The following is a 15,742-nucleotide window of genomic DNA, read 5'->3' as shown; positions in this document are numbered from 1 at the left end:
CATTTTTGACAGAAATAATTAATGATCTACAATCTGTCTTGACTAACCTTAAACCTTCGAAATACTTCCTTGTTCTTGAGGTGGTAAGGTCTAGTAAGAGAATCTCATTATGTCATGACCAATATGCATTAGAAGTGTTGTTAGGCACAGGAATGTTGGGCTGCCAACCATTAGATTCCCTATGGATCAAAAGTTGACGCTCTCTAAGTTTGATGGGGAATTGCTAAAAGATACTAGTTCTTATAGAAGGCTTACTGGATGATTATTGTATCTTTAACCAAACTGGATATCACATATGTTGTTCACAAGTTGAGTCATTTCCTAGACAAGCCTAGAGCACCTCACTTACATGCTACATTCATATCCTTCAATAAATCAAGGAAACAGTAGCTTGGGATTTATTTTTTCCATCTTCATCATCCTTTTATCTTAAAGCATTTCCTGATGCTGATTGGGCTAGTTGCCTTGAAACACATAAGTTTACCATTGGATATTGTGTTTTCTCAAGAGGCTTTTTGATGTCATGGAAATCAAAAGATCAAACCATAGTATCAAAATCATCAATAGAAATTGAGTATCGTTCCATGACGTTTACTGTTAGTGAATTAGTTTGGCTTATGTAACTACTTCGTGATTAAATGTTTTACACCCGTAAGCTACATTGCTTTTTTCCACTTAGCCACATTACATATAGCAACCAATCCTGTATTTCATGAACACACCAAACACATATATAGTGATTGACTGCCACTTGATCCGAGATAAAATCCAAGAATGATTGGTTTGCACATTACATGTTTCCACTACGTACTCTTCGGTTAGTTGATCTGTTTACTAAAGTATTGGATTATTTTCAATTCTCATTGTTGTTTGTCAAAGTGAGAATCCACAAACCGTGTCTTCAATGTTGAGGGAGAGTGTTAGAAGATCTCTTTGAGCCTGAGGAGATAAATTGAACGACGTGTACCTTGCAAAGACTTTTTGAATGTAACAAATTGTTCTGTAATACTAAGACAAAGTTCATGTCGTATGACTCCAATGCTTGAAGTTGTTATTGATGTTCATATACAGTTTAGGTTGTCACATCCTCATCATGTGTAACCTAATATCAGCATGGCATGAGCTCATTAATTGGCTGGCCTTTTTAGGTTTTCAAAAGCAAAGCCACCTGTACGCTATATTCACTTTTTGATCATTGAATGGAATTAGCTCATTCATTCGTTCCTCTAGTTTTTTACACTACATCTACTTAGCGTAAAAAAAAAAAAATTAAAAATTAAAAACCTTCTATATATACATATAGTATTCAAATATCGCAGCCAATCTAAAGAGTTCAACTGACTGTCAATTTGAGACAATGTTCCAAATCCAAATTCTGCGGAAGTTATCTATTAATCCAAGACTTGGTTCCTAATTAAAAGAATATGCAAAAAATTGTAGGCTGATAGGCATGTGAAGAAAAATCACAACTAGTTATGGTGCAAATTAATGATCTCCCAAATTGACAAAAATATTGACCCCATCAATCATGAACGACACGGACATGGACACGGACACGGGGATACGACAATTTTTGAAAAATAAGGACACAACACGACGGTTAAATAATTAATTATATTTTATATTTAGGCATATTTTTTAATATTTTTAGACATAAAATACATTTATGTCTAGAATTTAAGTTATGTAAGAACTACAAATAAGTAAACTAACACCCAAAGTAGTACAATAATACACAATATTTAACTTTAATAAATAAATAAAACTATAGAAAGACACACAAAAACAAAAATCACTAAATTCATAATAAATATTATAATTTATAAGGCAAAACAAAAGGCTGAGTAAAGAAATACATTAACTGTGAGAGTGGGATTAAAAATAATAATAATAATAATAATAATACGTGTTATAACTTATAACTTATATAAATAAGTGAGTAACAGTATTGAGTACACCCATTACCATTCAATCACCAAAATTAATATCCGGAAAGGAAAAAAAAAACCCAGAGAGAGGAGGTCGGACCTGTTGTCCATGCCGAGAGAGAGAGAGATCGCCGAAAGGGACAGGGCACGGCGTCACTCGACGTCTATGGAGCTCACCGATTGGCCTGATCTAGCTCCGACAAGGGACACAGGGTAGCGGCAGAGGTCAAAGGGAGGGTGGGTTGGGAACTTAAGAGGTGGGTTTCTCAAAATGACTTCTCAAACACAAAATCTGTGATTTTCTTCTTTTTTTTTTTCTTCACTGCTGGCGTGTCGAACGCGTCGGAGCCGCGTCGGCGCGTGTCAGAGAAAAAAAAAAAAAGAGGACACTCGCCAGACACCGGAATCTAGCAAGTCGTACCCGTTCCAGTATCCGACATGTGTCCGACACCGACACGACACCAAAAATGGCATGTCCGTGCAACCTAGGATATCACCCCACCGTTCACTAATCTCATATATCATAGATATCAAAGCCAATAGGAATTTCCAGTTTTACACATCATAGAATTATGACTATTCTAACAAAATATTCCATTTAAAAAAGATTTCTACCCAACCTCAATTGTTATAATTTACAATTTTTAAAACAAATAAAAAAAAAAATCACAAACTCTATCTCAGAATTAAATAGATTTTTTTTTTTTTTCCTTTCAAATGGAATACCTTGTCACGAGGTTGAGACTTTAGCCAGCTACCAAAGTACCAATATAGAGATCAGTTTTTCCTTGGGTCTCCTTCCTCATTGGAATTGGGTACTGCAAAAACAATATTTAGAACCTCACTACCAAAAGCAAATACCATTTTTGCTTACTACTATTATTTTCAAAATGAAATGAAGCCTGGCCCAACAAAATGTGAGTTGTGAAAAAAAAAAAAAAAAAAAAAACTTACGGCCTCGGCAGTGTCTAAAGCATTAATGCTAATTGTGATTCAGTGCTACATTCATCTAATTTATGATCGACGATATTCAGTGCTACACTAGCTACATCAATTAGCATCTGCTCAGGTGATCAAGATGCCCATTGCTTATTTATAACCTAACAAATATTTAGAGAATAACAAACATATGCAAATATAATACAAAGGCCCTTCATGACTCTACCTTATTAAGTCAATTTAGAGGAGGAAAATCACAACCTATGCGGTATAAGAGTATCATAGGATCTTGGTGAAGGAGCTACAGCCATTGGTTGATTATCAAAGGCATCAAGTGAACCTGAATAATGATAATTTGTAGCACATGGAACTTTCTTCAAGGACAGCGGACTGGGGCAAGCGTGGTACTTGTACTTAGAGAAAAATACAGCACGTTCTTCCTCTGATCTCTGATCAGAAAGGCCTAGAATGCAATTCATCCTTACATCAAGTATCTTTTTGTCGATCAATTTCCAGCATATAGGACCAACCTGAGTGAAGTAGTTGTATGATAAGGAGAAATTTGACAAATTAGGCAGCTTGCAAACGGCTTCAGGAACCTCCCCATAGAACTGGTTTCGAGCCAAGACAAGCAGCTCTATTTTGGACAAACACTGAAATGAGAGTGGTATTGGACCCGACAGATAGTTGAAGCTCACATCGAAAACTGTGGCCTTTTTCAGAAACCCAATTTCATATGGCAAGCACCCATTGAGTCTGTTGCCTAAGAAGAGCACCTCACCCAGAGTGTCTTTAGCATTGCCAATGCTTTGTAGGATTGGCCCATTGAACAAGTTGTTGGCGACAGTGAGATAAAGGGCTGGCGTGTTGCCAAGATTACTAGGAAGAGTATCGTAAAATTTGTTGTTGTTGATGAACAGTACGTCCACGTCTAAGTTGAACACTTGAGGTGGAACCTTGTGCTGGAAAGTGTTAAACCGGAGGTCCAAGAATGTTAACTGTTTGGCTGCAAGAACTTCATATGGGAAACTGCCAGTTAACTGGTTGTTACTAAGGTCCAGCTCGTAGAAGTACGGAATTTTGGATATATCTTTTGGGATGACACCGGTGAAATTGTTGGAGTTTGGCGTGGAAGAATGTTGAGTCTTCTAACTTTTCAAGGAAATCAGAGAGTGGAAGTTGATTATTATAACCGTTAAGCCCACACCCATTGAGGTCTATTCCAGCAACTGCCACAAGTTTGTCAGATGGATATGGGGCAGAGGCGATGCCCTTGTAGCTGCATACTTTTAGATTGTTGCCATTCCAGTTTTTTGTACAGCCTTTTGGGTCATCCTTGACTCTTTTTTTTGAAGCGTTGAAGTACAGAGAATGCCTTGTTTAATCGCTTGTAAATGTCAAGTTTAGGTGGAGGCGGTGGAGGTGGTGGGGGCGGTAGTGGTGGTGGAGGCGGTGGAGGGTAAATGGGTTTAGGAGGAGGAGGGCATTCAGGAGCGGGAACAGGATTATAGCCGCCACCTCCACCACCTATGATAATTTCCAATTTTTCCCTATTGGACTTAACAACCTCATTACCTAAAGCCACTTCATTGTACAAACACAAAAATTATATATGACAAAACGGGTTAAAATTTTCTGGTACAACCCAACTTGACCCCAAAAATACCCAACCCGAACCCGATTTTTTTGACTTGAAATAAAAACGGGTTGACTTGTGACTTGACCCATGTTTTTTGCAGGTTAACCCGACCCGAGTCCGAATCATTTTTTAAAACTTTTTTTTTTGGTAAAAAAATAGTAAAATTAAGACAATATTGGTTTAATTGTTTATTGTGAATTTTAAGAAAACAATTGATACATTTACATAACTGCAAGCAAATTAATTGAAAAATAAATGGTTAAGCATTCTGTGATGAGTAAAGATTTTTAGATATCCAATAGTAAAGTACATGCCAAGATAATCTAGTTACAGTTCACAAGTATGAAAATAGTGAAGTCAAAGTATCAAATTAGCATAAATTATGAATTCTTAGACCTATTTAAAAAAAAATTATGTTTAAAATAAACGGCTTTTCAAAATAAATTATGATATTTTCTAGAGTGTGTATTGCTTAACAATGATATAATATTCATAAAAGAGATCATGTATAAATAAGTAAGCAATCAAACTTTAATATATGTCTCAAATTGAAATAGAGTGTCAACCACAATTGATAATAGATTATAAAATTATTGTCAATTTCTTATATGTTTTTATTCTTTATCAAATGAGTTATCCAATAAGCCATTTGAAATTTTGTTTTATATTTTGGAATGTTGATATTGTGTAGAAATAAAACTTGTGTATTTGTTATACTTATTTTTGTGTTATTTTGTTTTGGATAGTAATATTAGGATTTGTATAATTTTAAAATTATTAAATAAGTATTAATAAATTTAACTGAGTTCATTCTTTATATAAGTGGTGAATTCAAAATAATGCATTTTACATCAAGTAATTTGTTACCAAATGACAAATACATATTGTTTTCTTTATAGAATAAAAAAATTCATGTGAAAAATATGGGTCAACCTGACCCAACCCAATTGACCAAAACCAGTTTTTAACTTGCTTAAAATGACTGACCTGTAACCTGTTTAACCCACAATCAGATTAACCAGACTTGACCGGTCCGTTTTGCCATGTCTCTCAAAAATAGCAAGAAATTTGATAGCAAAAAGGAAGCAGAGAATGTGATAGAGCCCATTTCTAATGTCAGTGCACACGCTGTGACACTAACCCTTGAGATTGGAAAGAACTAAGGAAAGTTAGTAATATATAACCTTAACTTAAGTGTGGACTGTATGCAGAAGAAAAGTCAGAGAGACTCTTACAATCACGGGTATACAGTTAATAAGATTGGGAGACAGTATTGCTATAAAAGTTTGTCTCGGACTGAGAAAGAAAGTGAGAGGCTGTTGCACGGTTGCACCCATTTTCCTAGAGAGTGACGTTTTTGGTTATTTGGAATTTTTTTTCATATAAATACAGATGTGGCATATTTAAATGTTAAATAAATTTTTAATTATCATTTTATTTTGGACGTGAGGTTAGTCAAAAAAAAATTTAAAATTATGCTGATATGGCAATCTAGATACTAGTTTTTTTTTTTTTTTTTTTTTTTTTGAGATCATGTTTGATACATTAGTCTTTTTCATCTAAATGATAACATCAGACGCTCAATTCAACTGATACATACAAAAAAAAAGTTAAGAATTAAATTAACACAATTTAAAAGTTAAGAATTAAATTAAAATATAGTGTAAAAGATAGAACCAACTTTATAATTTACCCAAAAATATTCTATTGATTTCTCTCTTAAACAAAATATCTGGGTCTGTCTCAAATTTTCTTTTAATCAAGTGACTCAAGTCAAAGTCTATCTCAAATTTTAAACTGGTACAGAAAAATCAAAAAAATAATTGATACATAGTAGAAAGAACTGGTAAAAAAAAGCATCCGGCCTATTATACTAATGGTTTGGTTTCTCTCTTAAAATTCATTTGGAACTTTCTGAAATTTTAAATTGTTATAGAAATACCCAGTAAAAATTGATACAATGAACTAAGAAAAGCATCTGGTACTTCCTTAGCCCATTGCCCTTCCAAATACATTGTAAAAGCAACTTTTAACATATTCCCAAACCTGCAATATCCACTATCCTATGATTCCTATCCAGTACATTAAAAAAATTCTATCTTTTAACACTCCCTCCCCCACCCCCCCCCCCCCAAAAAAAAAAAAAAACTATCAAAAATAAATCCTTTATCAGTAAATCAGAATTAATCTTCCTAATAATAAAAAAAAAAAAATTTGGTTTAAAATAAATAAATAAATAAATAACCTGACTAAACAAAATTCCCTTAAGCCTGAGTCACTACGTAACTAAGCCGAACTCAACAGAATGCTTACAGCTTCCATTCCACGACCAACGCAGGCTCCGTCCAGATCAACAATCATCAGTAGTACATTGGCATCATCTCTCTCTCTCTCTCTCTCTCTCTCTCTCTCTATGTTTATGTTTGAGTAAATTGCAAATATCTTTGCAGACACATGCATTATACCAAAATAACAAATACTTATCTTCATCCATTCGAAAAAATATCTTGATTCTTGATAACTATGTATTTGCCTAGAAAGGATGGATGACTATCTACTTGAGTTGTGCTTTACAGATTGGTGTGTTTTAAGTTTTAATTTTTTTAATAATATTAAATTTAGTATTATTTTATGAAAAATGCTAATAGATAACTTAGGGCAATGGTTAATAATCCATCTAAAAAAGGTTTTTATAAAAAAATAATTAATTAATTTTTTATATATTTTTTTTCATTTTTCATAAAAGTTATGTCAAAACTTTTCTAAAATAGATTATTAGCAATTACTCTAAGAACACCTATTAACATCACCCTTATTCTATGCATACAAACTGCAAAGTACTAGAGTGTTTTCTATTATTTTAATTTAAGCTTTATATATTTGTTTTGTAACAATCAGCTAAATTTTAGTGTTCTATTATTTTATTTCATATTTATTAGTTTTGATAGTGGTTGTATCTTTTTTTTGGATAGTGGTTGTATCTTCTCTGTTATTGTCTTGTTTGTTTGATATTTATATTATATTTGATAATAGTGATTTAAGTAATAAATTAAATTAAATTATTGTTATTGGCTTGTTTAATATATATTTAAATTTGATAATTTTAGGGATATATGTATTTATCATATTGCTTTAATCATATTCCTTAGTGGAGAAAGTATACTTATTACTTCTTCAATAAAGAATACTTTTCATTTCATATAGGAAGAATCATTGTCTTTGTGGGTTCCAGTTAGCTCAACTGGTAAAGTTTCTGATGGTTGTATAAGAGATCTAGGGTTCAATCCCCGCCTACACCAAAAACTGATTGGTGTCTTGGTCGAATGATAAAGAGCTATTATCAGGAGCAGACACCATAGGTTGAAACTCTCTCTCAAAAATCATTGTCTTTCACACTAAGTAAATTCTCTATCTTCTACACTAAGGAAAACCTTTCATTCAATGCCAAAAAAACTCAAACAAAAACCTATTAAAAATTTGAGGCAATATTCACCATATGCTAGTGATTTGTAGAGAGTTTTATAGATCCTCTTGTTCAATTGATTATGTGAAACTTGATTTGTTCAAGTCAGTGATGGAACCAGGAATTTATCTTTGGAGAGGCTATATATAATTTTTTTTTTTTTTTTATGAAATGCAAAATAGTAATGTGCAATTTTTTTTTGGGCTTTTTCTTTTTGCTTGAAAGGCCTTAATATATTGTTAAGTGGACCAAATTATGGACCAAAGTTTAATTTTATTGGGTATAAAAAATAAAAAATAAAAACTTAGGATGGTCACAAATCTTTTTTTAAGGGTAGACAATGTTTATTATCAGGTATGATGGAGCCAAAATGATAAGGTTATTTAAAAAATTTTCAAATAAGATATTTCCAAAAAGAATTTTTAATTTTTTCAAAAATTTTTTGGGGGGGGGGGGGGGGGGGTGGTGTCTAGGCCCCCATTGATCTTTAATAACTACGCCATTGGTTCAAGTTTCTTTAGCATCTTCTACCTCAAGTGTTGAATGTGATGATAGTAATGAAAATACTAACATAAGCCAAAGGTGTAAGAATATTCTATCGGAGTTTGATCATTACACTAATAAGAGTGTCGTGTTTAGAACTAAAGGATTTGATGTTTTGGATTGGTCTAATAGCAATGACAGTAAGTAATCCTGTTGCATAGGATATTTTGGCTATTCTTGTGACAATAATTGCCTTAAAGTCCACTTTTAGCACTAGCGGGAAATTATTGAGTCCACGCTATAACCATTTTTATCATGATAACTTTGAAACATTGATTTGTGCAAAATTAGTTATAGAGTAAACTTAAAAGTTTTTTTTTTTTTGTTTCATAATTGTATGATTATATTATTTATTACATATTTAATATTTTTTTTTTTTTGGTAGGATCTTTACCTACGCCGGAAGTTGCTACAATTCAAAACATTTTTGATAGTTATGAAGAACATGAGGAGAAGGAAAGTCGGGCTAATGGACATGTATCTAATTTCCATGTACTCAGATCCCACACCCCCCCCCCCCCGCCAAAAAAATGTTCCCTTTTGTTGATGATTATGAAGAGCATGAAGATTTTGTAAACCACTGAAATGGCTTTAGATGTCAAATTTGTTGGTTTTGTTCTTTTGGATATTGAGGAATGGGCTTGCAAACTGGCTGATTGTGTGCCAGTTTTAGTTTCTTATTCAATCTTGGTAAAGTGTTGATGTTTTTAAATGGATCATCATTTATACTGATTTCATTGGCTGATGGTGGTTTCAGTAAACATGGTAATTGGACATCTACATTTGCTTGAAATGTTCAACTATCTAATAGACAATATATGTTAAGCTAGCATAATTCTTATCCTTCTAAAATGCCTTCATGTATCTGCTTTCCATAACCTTATGCTCTTTTTGTAATATATAAATTATGCATTTTTCTCATTTCAGGTTCCACCTGACACTGGTTATTATAGCAACAATCAGTTGTTGGATGATATAACATGTAAGTTCATCTTTAGTTATGAGAATTGGAACTTCATCTGATTTGATGTTATATGTAAAAATTCATTCTTAATATGTGCGCATCTTTAGGCTGGGACCTTTATCCTCTTGTATTTAGAATATAAAAGTCATTGCTACGTACATGTATCTTTGAAGTGTTTGATATAAATTTTTAAGCTTAAATGTTTAATATTGAACAGGTTCGTTGTGCACCAAAAAGCTTTTTTGGGTATAGGATTTCCCAGAAGATGATAATAGTAGGCCATACACTTACCAGGAGAAGAAAAAAAAAATCCAAACAATCATTCACTCAAGACATTTAGTAGTAGTTTCACTGTTATGTCAGAGTGTGTAGTATGACTCGCCAATCTCTTTTTATTTGCTTTTTTGAACCCAAATTATTTGCTTTTGGAAAAAAAAAAAAAAAAAATTTGAATGAATGGTAGATGATTTTCCTTCATTTTATTTTGGTCCTTCTGTTGTAGTATATCAGTCACTAGAATTGCGTAGTTCTTGCCTTGTTGGTATTATTTGGTTGTTCTTAATACTGTTCTATTTGTTGAAATTTTTGGTCATTCTTTGAACTTTTTGGATTCTAAACTTTCTAGGTCTTAGATTTTCTTAAATACATGAAAAATTCTACAATTAGCTATATACATGGTTTATAGTTCAATTTAAAATGACACTGAATTCTACCTTGTGTTCATAATAGCATGGCTCCACTTCTAAACTTTTGAGTATCTTTAGGTGTACTAAATTGACTAAAATAAAAATTAAGGTGATTTATTTATTATGGGTTTTATTAGTGCTATATAATTTTCCATTTATTTGGTCTAGCAAACAAGACTTTGAATCCATTAAAAAAAACTGAGAAGAATTGGTTTTTAGTTTGAAAATGTTTTGATGGAAAATCAAAATTTTCACCCAAAAAAAAAAAGTTTGGGGCCAAGTCTGAATATCCGCGTGTCAGAAATTTGGGCAGGAATCAGGTAGAAGCACTAATTAGGTTCCGAGGTATAGGTATCCACAAGTAAAAATTTCAGGTCGGTTTCTGATATATACCCAATTCAAAACCAAGCCATAGCCAACCCTAAACTGGTGGCCGGCTGGTTTGGTCAAAAAGAGAAAGAAGATGGGTTTGATTGTGAGTGGCAGGTTCAATGACTTAGTTATTGACAAGCTGAGGGTTTTACACCCTATCCGTATGGATCATGCACTTGGATTTTTAGACTTTTAGTTATACCATGTAGACGTGCACAGAACACACTTGACAATAAGCAAAGTATGAAATAAGCAATACGCATTGAAACAGCCTCTTGAACACAATGTGATGAATCCAATTTATGATCGACGATATTCAGTGCTACACTAGCTACATCAATTAGCATCTGATCAGGTGATCAAGATGCCCATTGCTTATTTATAACTTTAACAAATATTTAGAGAATAACAAACATATGCAAATATAATACACAGGCCCTTCATGACTCTACCTTACTAAATCAATTTAGAGGAGGAAAATCACAACCTATGCGGTATAAGAGTATCATAGGATCTTGGTGAAGGAGCTACAGCAATCGGTTGATTATCAGAGGCATCAAGTGAACCTGAATAATGATTATTTGTAGCACATGGAACTTTCTTCAAGGACAGCGGATTGGGGCAAGCGTGGTACTTGTACTTAGAGAAAAATACAGCACATTCTTCCTCTGATCTCTGATAAAAAAGGCCTAGAATGCAATTCATCCTTACATCAAGTATCTTTTTGTCGATCAATTTCCTGCATATAGGACCAACCTGAGTGAAGTAGTTGTATGATAAGGAGAAGTTTGACAAATTAGGCAGCTTGCAAACAGCCTCAGGAACCTCCCCATAGAACTGGTTTTGAGCCAAGATAAGCAGCTCTGTTTTGGACAAACACTGAAATGAGAGTGGTATTGGACCCGATAGATAGTTGAAGCTCACATCGAAAACTGTGGCCTTTTTCAGAAACCCAATTTCATATGGCAAGCACCCACTGAGTCTGTTGCCTAAGAAGAGCACCTCAACCAGAGTGTCTTTAGCATTGCCAATGCTTTGTGGGATTGGCCCATTGAACAAGTTGTTGGCGACAGTGAGATAAAGGGCTGGCGTGTTGCCAAGATTACTAGGAAGAGTATCGTAAAATTTGTTGTTGTTGATGAACAGTACGTCCAAGTCTAAGTTGAACACTTGAGGTGGAACCTTGTCCTGGAAATTGTTAAACCGGAGGTCCAAGAATGTTAAATTTGTGGCAGCAAGAACTTCATATGGGAAACTGCCAGTTAACTGGTTGTTACTAAGGTCCAGCTCGTAGAAGAACGGATTTTTGGTTATATCTTTTGGGATGACACCGGTGAAATTGTTGGAGTTTGCGTGGAAGAATGTTAGTTCTTTTAACTCTTCAACGAAATCAGAGAGTAGAAGGTTTTTTTTGTCACCATAGAGCCCACACCCATTGAAGTCTATTCCAGCAACCGCTAGTTTCTTGTCCAATATTGGATAATTGGCACAGGCGATGCCAGTGAAGTTGCATACTTTTAGGTCCTTGCCCTTCCAGTTTTTTGTACAGCCTTTGTCATCCTTGACTCTATTTTTGAAGCGTTGAAGTACTATGTTGGCCGCGTTTAATCTCGAGTAGGGGTCAGGACGCGGTGGCGGTGGAGGCGGTGGAGGCGATGGGGGAGGAGGGGGCGGTGGCGAAGGAGGAGGTGGTGGAGGTGGCGATGGCGGTGGCGGTGGCGATGGCGGTGGCGGTGGCGGTGGAGAAGGTGGTGGAGGGCAAATGGGTTCAGGAGGAGGAGGAGGGCATTCAAGAATGGGAAAAGGATTATAGCCACCACCTCCACCACCTATGATAATTTCCAATGTTTCCCTATTGGACTCAACAACCTCATTACCAAAAGCCACTTCATTGTACAAGAACAAAAATAGCAAGAAATTTGATAGCAAAAAGGAAGCAGAGAATGTGACGGTGCCCATTTCTAATGTCAGTGCACAGTAACACACTGTGAGATTGGAAAGGGCTAAGGAAAGTAGTTAGTAATATATAGACTTAACTCTTAAGTGTACTCCATATGCGGAAGAAAAGACGAAAAGTCAGAGTGACTCTTACAATCACGAGTATACAGATGATGAGATTGGGAGACAATATTGCTATAAAAGTTTGTCTCGGACTGAGAAAGAAAGTGAGAGGCTGGTGCACCTCATTTCCTAGAGAGTGACATTTTTCTCACTACCCCGATTGTCACTCACTGACTCCTTGCATTATATTTTATGATTAAAATAACTTTTGGTAGGTCCTAATGAAAAGGTATGATATTTGGCATGAAACACAACTTGCTCACATGGATTGTACTTCAAATTTTCACAAGGACTAAAAGATATCTAACTAAAAGAAATAACATAAGATACTCATTTAATACCAACGCAATTGGCGGCCTAATGACTAGGGTCTTAGGCCATTATGTGAAGTGTTTTAGGTTTTAAGTCTTCCCTTTCTCTGTTAGCTTCTCTGTTAGCAATGTGTTGATGCTTTTTATATTTCATCAAAAAAAGGCCTTAGTTCAAGAGTTGTTAGCTTTACCATAATTAAGCCCAAGTAGAAAAAGCTATACTAATTCTTATTTTCTAACCTCTCATCAAAAAAAAAAAAAAAAAAAAATCTTATTTTCTAACCTTTTTTCGTTTTATTTTTTAAATCTTATCTTGGAAGCGGTTAGGATTTACTATAATTATGCAAGTTACGTTGATAACCCTTTCTAACCATTTTTCACTTTTCTTTTAAAAAAAAAAAAAGAAATGCTCATTAAATTTAAAAGAGATAAGGTTTAAGGGCATCTAAGCCCATGGTGTCCTATTCCAACATAAGGCTTGAACAAAAGGCACTATAAAGCACTACTCAAAAAGGTTAAGTGCAATAATGGAAACTTGAGGAAGGGGGACTGAGTCGGCCGATGTCCTTTACTAAAGGCTATCGTGGTACCAGCAAGACATGAAAATTATAACGCTAAATACGACTATACGAGGACAATGGGGAAAGAATATCAGCTTGTTGCCCATCAAAAAAAACACAACTAGTTACTTAATTTTCAGGGAAAGTGGTCACGAGAGCCATGAAATGAGACAAATATATATTACATCTATTCAGATCCCACAAAAAATAAATAAATAAATTAGAAAGAAAAACATAAACTGATAATTAAATTATATGTTCAGAAGGCATATACGGATAGACGGACCTAACCATTATTCAACTTCACACATGCTATATGTTAGAATACCTGTTTGAGGAGATGAGTTATACGACATGTAACTTACGAAGACTTACTGAATGTGAAGTCTCAATAATGTCTTTCTTAATGGTGAGCTACATGACGAGAATTATATCACACTCCCACTACGTTTTCACAGCAAGTGGGGAGTCACATCAAATTTGAGAACTCAACGAGTCCTATGATCAACTAAAACGAAGCATCTAGGTAATGGTTTGCCCAAAATTTCCACTAATCTCGCGGGTCATGGCTTCTCCCAATCTAAGTCTGATCATGGATGACATTTTTGACAGCCAATAATTAATGATCTACAGTCTGTCTTGACTAACCTTAAACCTTTGAAATACTTCCTTGTTCTTGAGGTGGTAAGGTCTAGTAAGAGAATCTCATTATGTCATGACCAATTTGCATTAATGTTGGGCTGCCAACCATTAGATTCCCTATGGATCAAAAGTTGAAGCTCTCTAAGTGAGATGGGGAATTGCTAAAAGATACTAGTTCTTATCGAAGACTTATTGGATGATTACTGTATCTTACTTTAACCAAACTAGATATCACATATGTTGTTCAGAAGTTGAGTCATTTCCTAGACAAGCCTAGAGCACCTCACTTGCATGCTACATTTCATATCCTTCAATAAATCAAGGAAACAGTAGCTTGGGATTTATTTTTTCCATCTTCATCATCCTTTCATCTTAAAGCATTTCCTGATGCTGATTGGGCCAGTTGCCTAGAAACACATTAGTTTGCCATTGGATATTGTGTTTTCTTAAGAGGCTTTTTGATGTCATGGAAATCAAAAGAGCAAAGCATAGTATCAAAATCATCAATAGAAATTGAGTATCGTTCCATGACGTTTACTGTTAGTGAATTAGTTTGGCTTATGGCCTTATGTAACTACTTCATGATTAAATCATTAAATGTTTTACACCCGTAAGCTACATTGCTTTTTTGTAACAATAAAGCCACTTAGCCACATTACATATAGCAACCAATCCTGTGTTTCATGAACACACCAAACACATATATATAGTGATTGACTGCCACTTGATCCGAGATAAAATCCAAGAAGGATTGGTTTGCACATTACATGTTTCCACTACGTACTCTTCGGTTAGTTGATCTGTTTACTAAAGTATTGGACTATTTTTAATTCTCATTGTTGTTTGTCAAAGTGAGAATCCACAAACCGTGTCTTCAATGTTGAGGGGAGTGTTAGAAGATCTCTTTGTGCCTGAGGAGATAAATTGAACGACGTGTACCTTGCAGAGACTTTTTGAATGTAACAAATTGTTCTGTAATACTAAGACAAAGTTCATATACAGTTTAGGTTGTCACATCCTCATCATGTGTAACCTAATATCAGCATGGCATGAGCTCATTAATTGGCTGGCCTGTTTAGGTTTTCAAAAGCAAAGCCACCTGTACACTATTTTCACTTTTTGATCATTGAATGGAATTAGCTCATTCATTCGTTCCTCTAGTTTTTTACACTACATCTATTTAGCGCCAAAAAAAAGAAATTAAAAAAAAAAAACTTCTATATATACATATGGTATTCAAATATCGCAGCCAATCTAAAGAGTTCAACTGACTGTCAATTTAAGACAATGTTCCAAATCCAAATTCTGCGGAAGTAATCTATTCCAAGACTTGGATCCTAATTAAAAGAATATGCAAAAAATTGTAGGCTGATAGGTATGTGAAGAAAAATCACTACTAGGTATGGTGCAAATGATCTCCCAAATCAATAACAAAATTGACCTCACCGATCATGACCCAAGTGTTAAATTAACACCAAGATATCACCGCACAGTTCACTAATCTCATATATCATAGATCAAAGCCAATAGGAATTTCCAGCTTTAATTTACACATCATAGAATTATTTCATTTATTAGTAATTTGGATTTGAGAAGCTATCAGATCTTTTTTATATAATATTAATGGATTCACA

General features: G+C 34.4%; 1 protein-coding gene and 1 pseudogene across 1 annotated transcript; both read right to left on the bottom strand.

Moving 5' to 3' along the window:
• Positions 1 to 2,974: 2,974 nt before the first annotated feature.
• Positions 2,975 to 4,595, bottom strand: LOC115966766 (annotated as a pseudogene).
• Positions 4,596 to 10,767: 6,172 nt separating this feature from the next.
• Positions 10,768 to 12,615, bottom strand: LOC115967605 (leucine-rich repeat extensin-like protein 3). Its single transcript, XM_031086737.1, has one exon. The coding sequence runs from the start codon at positions 12,491 to 12,493 to the stop codon at positions 11,015 to 11,017; it is 1,479 nt and encodes a 492-aa protein (XP_030942597.1). The 5' UTR covers positions 12,494 to 12,615; the 3' UTR covers positions 10,768 to 11,014.
• Positions 12,616 to 15,742: the final 3,127 nt, after the last annotated feature.

This window comes from Quercus lobata, chromosome 11 (genome assembly GCF_001633185.2).
Source record: "Quercus lobata isolate SW786 chromosome 11, ValleyOak3.0 Primary Assembly, whole genome shotgun sequence".
In the NCBI taxonomy this organism is placed as follows: domain Eukaryota; kingdom Viridiplantae; phylum Streptophyta; class Magnoliopsida; order Fagales; family Fagaceae; genus Quercus; species Quercus lobata.
This window is presented reverse-complemented; position numbering and strand designations above follow the sequence as displayed.

Bases quoted from the DNA above. Each gene is read 5' to 3' on its own strand.
- LOC115967605 (XM_031086737.1), bottom strand. From the start codon at position 12,493: ATGGGCACCGTCACATTCTCTGCTTCCTTTTTGCTATCAAATTTCTTG.